The sequence below is a fragment of the Hyla sarda genome, chromosome 5 (assembly GCF_029499605.1).
Source record: "Hyla sarda isolate aHylSar1 chromosome 5, aHylSar1.hap1, whole genome shotgun sequence".
NCBI classification, from domain to species: domain Eukaryota; kingdom Metazoa; phylum Chordata; class Amphibia; order Anura; family Hylidae; genus Hyla; species Hyla sarda.
The window spans coordinates 184,483,576-184,498,555 of NC_079193.1; the positions used below are offsets into that span (position 1 = coordinate 184,483,576).

Below are 14,980 nucleotides of genomic sequence, written 5' to 3' on the forward strand. Positions count from 1 at the left end.
CTTTATTTTTTTATCAATATTTGTTTTGCAATGTTATAGACCCCATAGGGGGCTGTAACATGCAGTACATTGATTGCCAGCACTGATCAATGCCATGCCATAGCATTTCATTGATCAGTGTTATCGGCGGTTGATTACTCAAGCCTGGATCTCCGGCTTGGAGCAATTAATCGCCGACGGACGCGTCGGAGGCAGGTAAGGGACCCTCCGCTTGTGTCCTAACTAATCGAGACACCGCGGTTTGAGTGCCGTGTCTAAAGGTTTAATACTGGACATCACCACGATCTGTCATGTCCAGTATTAGCCCCGGGTGACCCCGCGTTATATAGCGGGCACAGGACATACAGGTATGCCCTGCGTTCCCAAGAGGTTAAGCTTTTTGCACTGGCTTCTGACACTTTTGTATGTGTCCTATTAGGTGGTGTAGGTTTGCGCAATTTCTCCTGAGTACGGAAATACCCCATATGTGGACGTAAAATGCTCTGAGGATGCACAACAAGGCTCAGGAGTGAGAGCACCATGTACATTTGAGGTGATTTTCACAGGGGTGGCTGATCGTTACAGCGGTTCTGACATACATGCAAAAAAAAAACACCCACATGTGACCCCATTTTGGTAACTACACCCCTCACAGAACATAACAAGGGGTATAGTGAGCCTTAACACCCCACAGGTGTTTGACGAATCTTTGTTAAAGTTGGACGTGAATTACAATGCAGTGCACTATGCTCAGAAGAGAAGGAGCACCATTGGGCTTTTGAATAGAGAATGTGTCTGGAATTGAAGGCCATGTGTGTTTACAAAGCCCCCATAGTGCCAGAACAGTGTCCCACTCCCTATGTGACCCCATGTTGGAAACTACATCCCTAAAGGAATGTAACAAGGGGGGCAGTGAGCATTTACACCCCACTGGTGTCTGACAGATTTTTTTGAACATTGGTTTATAAAAATGAAAATTAAAATTTTTCATTTGCACAGCCCACTGTTCCAAAGATCTGTCAAACACCACTGCATGCTCACTGCATCCCTTATTAAATTCTGTGAGGGGTGTAGTTTCCAAAATGGGGTCACATTGGGGGGTCCACTGTTCTGGCACCATGGGGGCTTTGTAAACTCACATGGCCCCCCATGGCCTTCCATTCCAAACAAATTGTCATGCCAAAAGCCCAATGGTGCTCCTTCTCTTCTGAGCATTGTAGTTCGCCCGCAGTGCACTTTACATCGACATATGGGGTATTTCCATACTCCACAAGATTTGGGGTTAAACATTTTGGGAGGCTTTTTCTCCTATTACCCCTTGTGAAAATGAAAAATTAGATTTTTTGTTCACAAAAATGCTGGTGTTACCCCAAATTTTTCTATTTCAAACACCTGTGGGGTGTTAAGGCTCACTGTACCCCTTGTTACGTTCCTTGAGGGGTGTTGTTTCCCAAATAGTGTGCCATGTGGATCTTTTTTTTGCTGTCCTGGCACTATAGGGGCTTCCTAAATGCAACATGCCCCCCAAAAACCATTTCAACAAAATTTGATTTCCAAAAGCCAAATGTGACTCCTTTTTATTCTGAGCATTGTAGTGCACCTGCAGTGCACTTGATGTCCACACATGGGGTATTTCCATACTCAGAAGAGATGGGGTTACACATTTTGGGGGCATTTTCTCCTATTATCCCTTGTAAAAATGTTACATTTGGGGAAAACCAGCATTTTAGTGAAAAATTAAAATAAAATTCATTTACACACCACACTTTAACTAAAAGTCGTCAAACACCTGTGGGTGTTAAGGCTCAATGTACTTCTTGAGGGGTGTAGTTTCCAAAATAGTATGCCATGTGGTTGCTTTTTTTTTGCTTCCTAAATGTGACATGCCCCCCAAAAAACATTTCGGAAAAATTCACTCTCCAAAGTCCCATTGTTGCTCCTTCCCTTCTGAGCCTTGTGTAGTGCACTTGCGGAGCACTTGACATCCACATATGAGGTATTTCCTTATTAGAGAGAACTTTGGTTGCAAATTTAAGGGGGATTTCTCTCCTTTACCCCTTGTAAATATTCAAAAACTGGGTCTACAAGAACATGCGAGTGTAAAAAGCGAAGATTTTGAATTTTCTCCTTCACATTGCTGCTATTGCTGGGAAACACCTAAAGGGTATTTTTTAATATGAAGGCCCTTCAAATCCACTTCAAAACTGAACTGGTCCCTGAAGAATTCCGATTTTGAGAAAAATTGCGGCTGAACTTTGAAGCCTTCTGATGTCTTCCAAAAGTAAAAACATGTCAACTTTATGATGCAAATATAAAATAGACATATTGTATTTAGAATCAGTATATCATTTATTTGGTATGTCTATTTTCCTTATAAGCAGAGAGTTTGAAAGTTTAAAAAAAAGTTACATTTTCAAATTTTTCATCAAATTTTTTATGAAAATTTTCCATTGACATAAAGTAGTATATGTGACGAAAAAACATTCTCGGAATCAGAATGAAAAGTAAAAGCATTCCAGAGTTATTAAAGGGGTATTCCAGGCCAAAACTTGTTTTTATATATCAACTGGCTCCGGAAAGTTTAACAGATTTGTGAATTACTTTGATTAAAAAAATCTTAATCTTCAAATAGTTATTAGCTTCTGAAGTTGAGTTGTTGTTTTCTGTCTAACTGCTCTCTGATGACTCGCGTCCCGGGAGCTGTGCAGTTCCTATGGGGATATTTTCCCATCATGCACAGCTACCGGGACGTGACATCATCAATGAGCAGTTAGACAGAAAACTTCAGAAGCTAATAACTATTGGAAGGATTAAGATTTTTTAATAGAAGTAATTTACAAATCTGTTTAACTTTCCGGAGCCAGTTGATATATAAAAAAAAGTTTTTGCCTGGAATACCCCTTTAATGCTTAAAGTGACAGTGGTCAGATGTGCAAAAAATGTCTGGGCCCTTAAGGTGAAAATGAGCTGTGTCCTTAAGGGGTTAAGGTTTTGATGTGGTATAGCACTGAAAAACAGGGCTTTTTTTTATCCACTGATGGAATATTTTCTTTTTGTGCCCCTACTTAATACTACTGAACATTTATTTTCCTTTTTAGCTAATACATTTATTTTATTTTTTTCTCTAGATTCAATAAGCAAATCTGTATCAGTGAACCATTCATCTCTGTTATGTCATACTACAAAGAAACCTATAATCAGGCCTTCAGTTCTCGATGCTGTACTAAAGTCACATAACAAGTCCATTACATCCACTAAGAAGGAACCATATGGTGATGCTGCAGTTAAAGAACCTAAGCTTGACTGTACAAGCATGTTTAAATCAATAACTAACACAGAAATATTTACTGGAAGTACTAAAAAAAATATTTTTACAGGTAAACCTTTACTAACTTACTTGCCTTGTAGTTTGAGTTTTTATGTTTAAACATTTAAATCTGTTTATTTATCATTCTATACACTTGCATGATTCTATATAATGCTCCACTAAATCTTACCCTTCTCAAAAACAGATTTCCTAATTGCTGCTTTGTGCATCAGTATACAGAAGACAGTCGAACCTACAAAAAAGTAGTAGCAGCACCACTGATTTTTTTTTGTATTTCTTTTAGTATGTAGCACAGATAAACTGATTCTAGAAGATTAAAAAGTGTGAACCCATTTAGGTTGAAAGTTAACACAAACAAAAGGAAGGAAATATACAGTGTTGTATATAATTGGGGATTTTCCTATGCTAGATGACGGAAAATATAGATTTTATAAAAGACAGGAGGCGAGCATGAATTGCATTTTCCTTCTTTACTGCAAAACATAGCAGCCAATAAACGGTTAAATTATACAAGAGAAAAAACTTTGAACACACAGGTGAAACCAACTAGTTTGCTAGACACGGGTAGCCAATAGGAGTGAAGGAACCCATATAAAAGGTCCAGGTGTGTAATATACTTCCTCTTTCTTTGTGCGAAATACTATAATCAAAGTAATACTAGAGTCCAAACATTAAAGTCCAAACAACCGATCAAATTTTTTGAAGAACTGTTCATCAACGAGGAAGAGCTGGATTCCACTTGGAGGTCATCAACAGTGTAGTTGTAGGAAGACTTGAGATAGAAATGAAGCCATCATCCAATAAAATATAAATTGAAGTAAATAAATCGACATCCCTGGATGGTTAATAAGCTGAAATACATAATAGACATTTATTAGAAGGGTGGATGAGGGAGGGATAATGCTCGCCTCCTGTCTTTTATAAAATCTATATTTTCCGTCATCTAGCATAGGAAAATCCCCAATTTTATAACAAGACAGGAGGCTTTGCATTAATTGCATGTTTAAAGCTATAATGTTATATCAATATAAACTTCTATCAATTATTATAACAGAGACATAGAAACGTGGTGGTCTGGTCTAAAATAAAAGGTCTTAAAAGTCGAATCAGAAGACCAATTAGCTGCTTTTAATAAATCTGTTAAAGATCCACCGGATTGGATTATTTTAGTAGATACCGCTCCTCTAACAGAGTGAGCTCCAAATTTAGAAACATCTATATTGGCCATGGACATAACATTTCTGACCCATCTAGCTAAAGTGGCAGAAGAAACAGGTAGATGAGGTTTACAGTAAGAGATAAGAAGTTGAGAAGAAGAGGAATCTCGAATATCTTTAGTTTTAGATTCATATACTTGTAAGCATTTAATTACACAAAGCTTGTCATTGAATGGAAAAGATGGATAAAACACTTGACGAATATCAGTCTTTGTTCTTTTATGGATAGAAAAAGAAACTCCTTGAGAAGAGAATTGTCTTTGTGATATGTCGAGAGCTCTTACATCAGAAACCCTTTTGATAGATATTAGACAAAGTAAGGTTGCCAGCTTAAAAGAGAGATGTTTCAGAGTTAATAAATCATTATCTTGCCAAGAATTGAATAATTCTAAAACTAGATTAATATCCCAAGTAGATTGATATTTAGGTATGGGGGGATGTTTGAAACGTATGCCCTTCAGGAGTTTGCAGATAATTGGATGCTTTCCAATAGGAAGTGAATCGATAGGGGTATGATAAAAAGAAATGGCAGATCTATAAAGATTTAGTGTACGGTAAGCTTTACCCAGATCGTAGGAAGCAGAAAGATAGTTCAAAATATGGGGAATAGGTGCAGATATGGGATCCAGATCCCGTTGTAGGCACCAATTAGACCATAATTTCCAGGCTGATCTATAAGCGATCCTGGTACCTGGGGCCCATGCTTCTGACAAGATATCTCTAGTTGACTGAGAAAGTTCCCACTCCATAGAGATTGTCCCGAAATTAGCCATGCTACTAATTGGAGTTGTTGGGAGACAATCAGAGGGTGAGGATTCCCTGAGGGATCCGTAAGTAAGTTTTGGAGATTGTGAAGAATCCTTGGATAGTCTATTAACATTCCTAAGATTTGTGGGAACCAAGGTTGGGACGGCCACCAAGGAGTTATTAAAACTAAAGTGGCTTTCTGGATCGATACTTGGAAAAGCAGCCTGGGAATGAGAATAAATGGGGGGAAAGCGTATAATGTTTCCTCCGGCCATATCTGGATAAGGGCATCCGTCCCTGACAATTCTGGATCTGGGCGCCAACTGAAAAATCTTTGAAGTTGGCGATTTAGCCTGGAAGCGAACAGGTCCAAGTGAAGAGGTCCCCATAACAGATGAATCTGTTGAAAGACACAAGGATCTAGTCTCCAATCGCTGTGATCCAAGAGATAGCGGGAATTCCAATCCACTATTGTATTGGAAAGTCCCGGAATGTATTCCGCCTTGAATGTGATGTCTCTGGCTAGACAAAAATGCCATAGTTCCTTGGCGATATTCGCTAGCATAGGAGAGTTTGTTCCTCCCAGTCTGTTGATATATTGGACAGCTGATATATTGTCCATGCGTAAAAGTACGCAGCAATTGGTTCTGTCCTTTGCAAAGCTCTTGAGAGCAAAAAATCCTGCCGTCAGTTCCAAGCAGTTGATGTGTAACTGTGATTCTTGGACCGACCATTTGCCCCCTGTGGACTGATGGCCACAACGAGCTCCCCAGCCTAGAAGACTCGCATCTGACTCCAGAACTAAGTCTGGTGAAGGGTTGAAGATAGTTTTCCCATTCCAATCCTGAATGTGGAGAAGCCACCAAAGCAATTCTTCTTTTGCTTCTGGTGATAATTGAACTTCGTCCGAATATCCCAAGCCTTCTCTCAGATGTTGTATCTTCAGACGTTGAAGTGCCCGATTAATGAAGTGGAGCTGGGAAGATCGCCTGAATTGATGCGGAAAGAAGTCCTACAATCCGAGCTATAGCTCGAAGAGAAATCAAGTTCTTGTTCAGAAGAGAACGAATTTCTTTGCGAATCGTCTTCAATTTCTTCAATGGAAGACTCAGAAGAGAAGTACGAGTATTTATCAAAAATCCCAAGAATTCTATTTCCTGAGTAGGAGAAAGGATGGATTTGTCCTGATTTATTAGGAACCCTAGGTTGGTTAGTAATTCTAGAGTCCAGTTCATGTGTAGGATCGCTAGATTGAAGGAATTGGCCAAAATGAGGATTTCGTCCAGATAAATTATGAGACGAACGCCCCTGGCTCGAAGTAAGGGTATTATTGGTTTCATCAACTTGGTGAAACACCAAGGGGCTGATGATAGTCCGAAAGGAAGGCAAGTGAATTGCCATTTTTTGCCTTTCCAAACAAACTGAAGAAAAGGTTGGGACAGAAGATGCACCAGGACTGTCAGGTACGCATCTTTCAAATCGATCTTAATCATCCAATCGTTGACCATAAGATCTCTCAAAAGATGGATACCTTCCATCTTGAATTGGCGATAATACACTAAATTGTTTAGCATCTTTAAGTTTATAACAGGTCGATAACCCGCATCCTTCTTTTTCACAAGAAAAAGGTTGCTGATGTAACCTGGTGATTCCAAAGAGACCTGGACAATAGCTTGTTTGAACAGAAGATCCTTGATTTCTGTTTCTATAAGAATCTGATCTTGGAGCGAGAAATGTATAGGAGGAGGAGGGGCTGACTGCATCGGAGTAGAAATGAACTCTATCACATAACCTTTGGTTGTATTGATAATCCATTGGTCGGAAGATATCCTTTCCGCCCACTGGGTGAAGGGAAGAATTTGTTAAAATTGGACTTACCTGCTGGTCTGGGGCGATAGTTGAACCTTTGTCCTCTGGGTCTCCAGGAGCGGCCTCGATATGGGAAGAAAGGTTGGGTTTGGGGCTGAGGTTGGGGTTGGGGAGGGGGGACGGCATAAGAGGCTCTATCTGTGTAAGTGGGGCCTCTGTACTGTGCTCTGAATTGAGATTGTCGGCCGGGAAAACGACCCCTACTTCTCCCGGCTCTGGCAAAAACCCTAGTGGGGAAAACTTTTTTAAGTGATGACTGGGCTTTTTTTCTAGTGTAAAAAATAATCCAACATACTTCGAAATTTCCTTTATAAAATTATCTCCGAAGAGATGATTCTCAACATCAGTAGATGTGGGTGTAGGCGCTAGATACGTCAGTTGTGGATCTAATTTTAACAAAATTGAGCGTCTTCTTTCAATGCAGAAGGCCTCATTGATGCTACCAAAAAGGCACATAGCCCTTTGTGTCCAGCCTCTAAGGGAATTGACGTCAATTTGAGAACCCGTTTTGAATGCTTCCTCTGACATATCCATGATTTTTGTTAAGGGACCCAATAGATCCAAGAATTTATCTTGGCACAGTTTGAAACTGCGATCAATACCTTTTAATAGGGTTTTTACCTGATTTTTGGATATATCTAGTCAGAATAGGGTCAATATCTGGGGTTAAAGAGGAAGCAATAGATAGGGTAGGACGTGGACATTCTGCTCTTAATTTACTTCTAGCCTTGTTATCAAGATTTTTTCTTAACCATAAACAAATGAATTTGTCCACTTCAGGGCTAGGGGTCCACTCTCCAGATCTGGGGTGGACTATCTGGGAGGGATCGAAAAATGGTACACCTTGGCTGTCAAGAACATTTGTATTAGGTGTACTAGTTTCATCAATATATGTTCCGCCCTCAGTCTCCAAAGGACAGTAAGAGGGGTCCTTTCCATCCGTTAAATCGGAGTCATATAAGTATTCTCCTTCATCTTGCTCACCATTATAATACTCATAATACTCGTCATAATCCTCTGTTATAGGTGTAACAGAGGTCTGATTAACCCGTGTTTCCATTATCTCCTCCCGGGTAGAGGGTCCTGGATGCTGTATATTAGCATCAGTATGGCTGCTTTTAAGCAGATTATCGTCTGTATTCTGACCTTTTTCCTTATACCGTATATACTCGAGTATAGGCCGAGTTTTTCAGCACGATTTTTCGTGCTGAAAACACCCCCCTCGGCTTATACTCGAGTGAACTCCCCCACCCGCAGTGGTCTTCAACCTGCGGACCTCCAGAGGTTTCAAAACTACAACTCCCAGCAAGCCCGGGCAGCCATCGGCTGTCCGGGCTTGCTGGGAGTTGTAGTTTTGAAACCTCCGGAGGTCCGCAGGTTGAAGACCACTGCGGCCTTCAACATCATCCAGCCCCCTCTCACCCCCTTTAGTTCTGAGTACTCACCTCCGCTCGGCGCTGGTCCGGTCCTGCAGGACTGTCCGGTGAGGAGGTGGTCCGGTGGGATAGTGTTCCGGGCTGCTATCTTCACCGGGGAGGCCTCTTCTAAGCGCTTCGGGCCCGGCCTCAGAATAGTCACGTTGCCGTGACAACGATGCAGAGGTGCGTTCATTGCCAACGTAATTCTGCGTCATTGTCAAGGCAACGCCTCTATTCCGGGCCGGAAGCGCGGAGAAGAGGCGCCCCCGGTGAAGATAGCAGCCCGGACCACCTCCTCACCGGACGACCTCCCCACCGGACAGCCCTGCAGGACCGGACCAGCGCCGAGCGGAGGTGAGTACTCAGAACTAAAGGGGGTGAGAGGGGGCTGGATGATGTTGAAGGCCGCAGTGGTCTTCAACCTGCGGACCTCCGGAGGTTTCAAAACTACAACTCCCAGCAAGCCCGGACAGCCGATGGCTGCCCGGGCTTGCTGGGAGTTGTAGTTTTGAAACCTCTGGAGGTCCGCAGGTTGAAGACCACTGAGGGCGAATGATGAGAAGAGGATGATGAAGGGGGGTGGGGATGATGAAGGGGGGGTGTGGGATGATAAGGGGATGATGAAGGGGGGATGTGTGGGATGATGACAAGGGGATGATGAAGGGGGGATGTGCGGGATGATAAGGGGATGATGAAGGGGGGATGTGCGGGATGATAAGGGGATGATGAAGGGGGGATGTGTGGGATGATGACAAGGGGATGATGAAGGGGGGATGTGTGGGATGATAAGGGGATGATGAAGGGGGGATGTGTGGGATGATGACAAGGGGATGATGATGAGGATGTTAATGACGGGTCTGGATGATGACAGGGGGGGATGAGGTATTTCCCACCCTAGGCTTATACTCGAGTCAATAACTTTTCCTGGGATTTTGGGTTGAAATTAGGGGTCTCGGCTTATACTCGGGTCGGCTTATACTCGAGTATATACGGTATATAACTTTCCTTTGTTTTTTGGGATTAAGGTCGTCATATGAAGAAAGTCTCTTTTTTGAATGACTTTGGTGAGCTATTTGAGCAGAAGACTGTGAAATAGCCCTAGCTACAGAATCAGCTATAGTCTCCTGCATCGCTGTCATGGCACTATTTACAGCGGTATGTACAGACCGTGAAACTGAATGGTCTACTAACAATTGTAATTGGTCATTTATGACAATATCAGCATTAGAGGATTTTTGTTCGGTAGTCATTGTAAAATGATATAATTTGATTATGCAGATTAATATGCAATATATAATTGATATGTATATGTTCTAGTCAGAGGAAGCCCCTTCAAGAATAACCAAGGGTTAAAATAAATGTAGAGAAATTAAATTACAATACTGTCTTAATAAAGACAGAATATCTGGGGTATATGAGAAACAGTAATCTTCTGTTACCAATAGAGATACTATTAATATTAATATCGCTAGAAATATTGAGGAGGTTAAAGGAGGGACGTTCCTGTCAGGCGAGCAGAGCGCGTCTGACAGGAACGAGCTTGAGCGCAGTGATAACCACTGCGCCAGCTCTCGCGAGACTATGCAGAGTCTCGCATTCGGGAAGGAGAGAGACGCGCACGCAGTTGTAATGGCGAACGGAGAAGCAGGAGGGATAGAATGTGCCGACAGGAAGAAAAACAATATAAAAGACTAACGGTCAGTGAAAGGATATTAGTGTTAGGGAAAACTGGAAGCAGAGAGAGGTATAAGAAAATATTCTCAAGAGAGTAGGAGAGAGCAAAAACGGGGGAAGAATATATAGTCTGATATATACTATATTATATACTAAACTATCTTATATATGTATATGAAAACCACAGTATACTTATCTGGCTGCTAGCAGAAAAGAAAGAGGAAGTATATTACACACCTGGACCTTTTATATGGGTTCCTTCACTCCTATTGGCTACCTGTGTCTAGCAAACTAGTTGGTTTCACCTGTGTGTTCAAAGTTTTTTCTCTTGTATAATTTAACCGTTTATTGGCTGCTATGTTTTGCAGTAAAGAAGGAAAATGCAATTAATGCAAAGCCTCCTGTCTTGTTATAAAATCATTACTATGGCCCTGATTTATCAAACTGTGAGAGAAAAAGTGGAGAGATTTTTCCACAGCAACCAATCACAGCTCTGGTAAAGTGAAAGCTGAACTGTGATTGGTTGCTGTGGGAAAATCACTTCACTTTTTCTCTTACAGTTTGATAAATCTGGTCCTATATCTTTGATTTAACATCCTGATAGCTGTTATAGTCAAGTATATCTCCCATACAGCCCATATCGAATCCTTTCGCCCTGTACATCAACAAAATGACAGTCTATTTCCTAGTCTACACGGAAACTGATAAGAGAACCTATTCTAGCACACAAACATTTTTAAGAATAAAAAAAAAGTTTCAAATAAAAACTTGATTCCACTAGTGTTATTCTCTGTCAATACATTTCCTTGTTTTAACACTTGTTAATTGAAAGTTGTACAAGTATCCTTTAGTAAGATGATAATTTTAAGTAATTTTAGTATTGTGTAACCTATAATGTTATATATATTCTTTTTTTTCCCTTTGTTCACATCTTAAAATATTTGAAAATATAGGACTTTCTCTTCCAGTACATGATGACACTTCCAGTACATCGAGTATAGACAAACAGAAATCCATTATTGGGTCCTCTACTCTCTGTTCTGCATTTGGATCAAGTCATTTGCCACTTGACTCACATGTAGTGATAAAAAATGAATGTGATACTGTTGTTTCAGATGAGTGTCAAGTCTCCCCCACAGTATTTACAGGTATATTTCAAACTTGGAGGGACAATTATTCCATTTTGGGTTTGCTGGTTGATGGGACCCTTCAGCCCTCTTTTTTTATGTAAATACTTGTATTTCTCATGAAATAATTCCAACTCCAAGTTGTTAAATTACCTACGTTTCCAAAGGAAATAACTGCATAAGCACTATGCAGAATTAGAAGTGGAAAAAAATCTTCAGAATTATTTCATGGGGATTACTAGCAATTTTTTTAAAGACCTATCCGGAGAGAGCCTCTTTAAATTTATGTCATAACAATGTTTTATCTTTGTGTTTGAATGATTTATATTCCTTTATTGTCTGTCAGTACTTACTTTTTGTGTTTGGATGCTACCCATGGATTTCTGTAATACTACTTATGTAAACACTGCACTGCTATTACATATTGTATAGACAGCCCATGCTTGTACTTCAGATGGTTGTTCTCTTTTCAATAAAACTAATTTAACCCCTTAAAGGGTACCTCTCATCAAAAAACTTTTGATATATTATAGATTCATGTATGCAGAATAACTTTACAATTGCATGTTATTAAAAAAATATGCTTCTTTCTATTTAATTTTTCACTTTGAAGAAATGACCACTAGGGGTCCCTCTACCAGTCCTGGCAGCAAGCATTTCAGACTCATGCTGGAGTCCTAAACACTACGAGCTGCCAGTCTGCTTTGTTCACAAAGGAGAACACTCAGAGCTGCCAGCCTGCTTTGTTCACAGCCTGTTTGGCTGTGAACAAAGCAGGCTGGCAGCTCTGAGTGTTTAGGACTCCAGCATGAGTCAGTAATGCTTGCTGACAGGACTGATCGGGAAAAATACAATAGAAAGAAGCATATTTTTCATTAACCTGCTATTGGAAAGTTATTCAACATTCATTAATCTAAAATATATCAAAAGTTTATTTGATGAGAGGTACCCTTTAAAGATGATGTCCAGTGCTAATAAAGGTCTGATGGCTGGGGGTTCAACCGGTGGGATCCCCCGCAATCTCCATACAGGGCCCCAGCTCTGCACTGCTAGAGTGCATATTGTACCCAACACGTTCATCTCTATGGGCGAGGCAGAGAAAACATTTAAGTTGTTTACTGTACGGGACCCATAACTTTGTAAATTTTGATTTTTTTGAATTTTTTTGTAAACCTATTTGCTATCGCTACATACGTAAATGTCTGAACTATTAAAATATAAAGTGGGGAAAAAGGGGCAATTTTATCATTTTTGGAGGAAGGGACTCATCCACATGTTTTTAAATTTTAGTCCCATAAGGGACTATTTATAGCAATCTATTGATTGCTAATACTGTTTAGTGCTCTGCATATGCATATCACTGATTAGTATTATCCGTGATCTACTTTTCTGGTCTGCTAAAAGGAGAATATCGTTGTAGGCGACCAGGAGGCAGGAGAGGGACCTCAGTCAGCCATTTTGACTCATCGGACACCCGATGAGTCCCCCCAAGCCCCAATAATGCAGCAAGTGCCATATCATTATTGATCGTGGCATCTGAAGGGTTAATGGTAGATATCAGCGGGATCGCTGATGTCTGCCATTATCCATGAGGTCCTGGCTGCTGCGAACAGCAGCCGGCCAGTTCCAATCACGTTGTCAGGCAACGTGGTAATCGCAGAACCCCACGACGTACATGTATGTCACTGTGCACTACGTACCAGGGCGCAGTGACATACATGTATGATGCATGTGTTCTAGGGGCTAAAAATTTATATCATAACAAATGTCAAAAAACAAATAGGTCCTTGCTGCTCTTGGCAACCAAGTCACCTTTTTCCTTTGCACATGAGGGGCACTGTGTGGTACATTTTCAGTGTAACTGTAAGCCAGTTAAGTTAGACAGCCATGAATTGGAATCAGAATTGTGGTTAGTTATACTATAGTTTAGAGGCATTTTTATTACAAATTACCTGTTTTGTCTTTGCTTCAGTTGGTCCACTTACACCTGTACTAATTTAGTCCTATTTGCTATTTTTGTAAAATTATACAATTACTATATTTAATTAGCGATGTAGAGTAAGGTCCAGCAACCCTGGCGACCTCACTCTTCTTCATTGCTACCTCACATTGGGATTACAGCTGGCCATTGATTGGTTCTGTGCACCCTCCAAATATGATTTCACAGCATTTAATACTATCACACTGAGGCGAGCTGGCTTTGCATGTATCTCCGCTTTTTTTTTTTAACTGTATTTATTGCTTCAGTTAATGTATCCAGGAGTCAGTCTTTAGAACTTGGAACATTCCGTCAGTTATCTATGTGTATTTTGAGAAAAGAAAGTGTGGTCTTTTCTGCTGTACTTTCTGTATTGATGGTCCATCTTTGTTTTATTTTACTTAAGGTCAATCTCAAGTTCCTCAGGAGGCTAGTTTTAGTTTTCTTGCAACATCTACTAAGAAGGAACGAGAGTCCATGTTTTCGCCTGAGATCCCAATTTTAAATCCAAATACTGACAAGTCTATACTGAAGGAAACTAGTATTAAAACTCTTTCCGTGTCGCCTCCGATGGGTGCCAGAGAGTTATCTGAAAGAGAGAACAATGTCTTGCCATACACATTGTGTGAAAAGCCAGTGAAAAGCTCTTTCACACCATTATCTATCAAAAAAGAGCCCATGCTGCCTTATCCAGATGTTTCTTCTACACATTCTCCTTTAATATCATTGAGTCCTTCAGATTTCGGAAGCAGTGATGTTTCTCTTACATCAAGTTCACGTCATTCATGTTCACTACAATCTGCTGCTGAAATCTGCTCAACGTTTACTAAGGTGCCAAGAATAGTCCCTGGAAATGTTAAAACATCAGTTCAAGATCAGTTAAACACATCCAAAGAAAATTTATTATCTTCTTTACATGCTAATGAAGATGAACAAGCATTTGTTTCCTCAGTTTGTACTTCCCCACCAAACTACAGTCAGCCATCTCAAGAAACCACTTTAAAGTTTTCTCAACCTGCAAAAGTTAAATCCTGCAGTGTTTCAAATGAATTACACATGTCCATTTCTGGATGCTGCCCATCTATAACTTGTAAGTTTTCCTTGTTTTCTGTTGGAAATGTATTTAACTAGAAAAAATGTATAGTGTATACTTTTGTTTTAAGTTTTATCTCTGGTTCACCATATCGCCTATTTAATTTTAATTTCAAGACTTGATAGACCTTTTTCAAATCCTAATTGTTTTTTTATATTTCTTTTGCTATTCAGGTATATCTTAATAAAAATAAAAATATGCTTCTAGACCACATCAGACTGGCTCACTGGAGGAACTGAAGACCCTCCAGTGGGCTCTGTTGTTTACGGCTCCATAGTACAGTCAAAAATCTCAGTTGTGCTTCTACCTGGTATCTGTGCACTCCAGATGACAGGTGACACAGCTGTGCATTTTCGCTCCAAGTCATTGGATAACCTAGAAGAGCAGTGCTGAAATGAACTCTTAACACCACCTGTGGCAGCAGGAAGAAAGAAAGGGGGCACAGTATAGTGGCCTAACTATAGAACAGGACACAGTGTGTGGGCTGACTATAAACGCCCACTATAGGGAGGGGACACAATATGAGGGCCTAACTACAGAATGGGGGCAC

The 14,980-nt window shown here is 40.5% G+C and overlaps 1 protein-coding gene across 6 annotated transcripts in view; it reads left to right on the forward strand.

Moving 5' to 3' along the window:
* Window positions 1-14,980, forward strand: part of LOC130273680 (serine-rich adhesin for platelets-like) — a 222,744-nt gene that overhangs the window by 181,912 nt on the left and 25,852 nt on the right. For 4 of the 6 annotated variants that reach the window (XM_056520883.1, XM_056520880.1, XM_056520885.1 and 1 more), the window contains 3 exons: window positions 3,108-3,356; window positions 11,186-11,380; window positions 13,744-14,427. In XM_056520883.1, coding sequence (XP_056376858.1) covers window positions 3,108-3,356; window positions 11,186-11,380; window positions 13,744-14,427 — 1,128 coding nt within the window. The remainder of the gene's footprint in view (window positions 1-3,107; window positions 3,357-11,185; window positions 11,381-13,743; window positions 14,428-14,980) is intronic. The other 2 variants (XM_056520882.1, XM_056520884.1) reach the window with 2 other exon arrangements.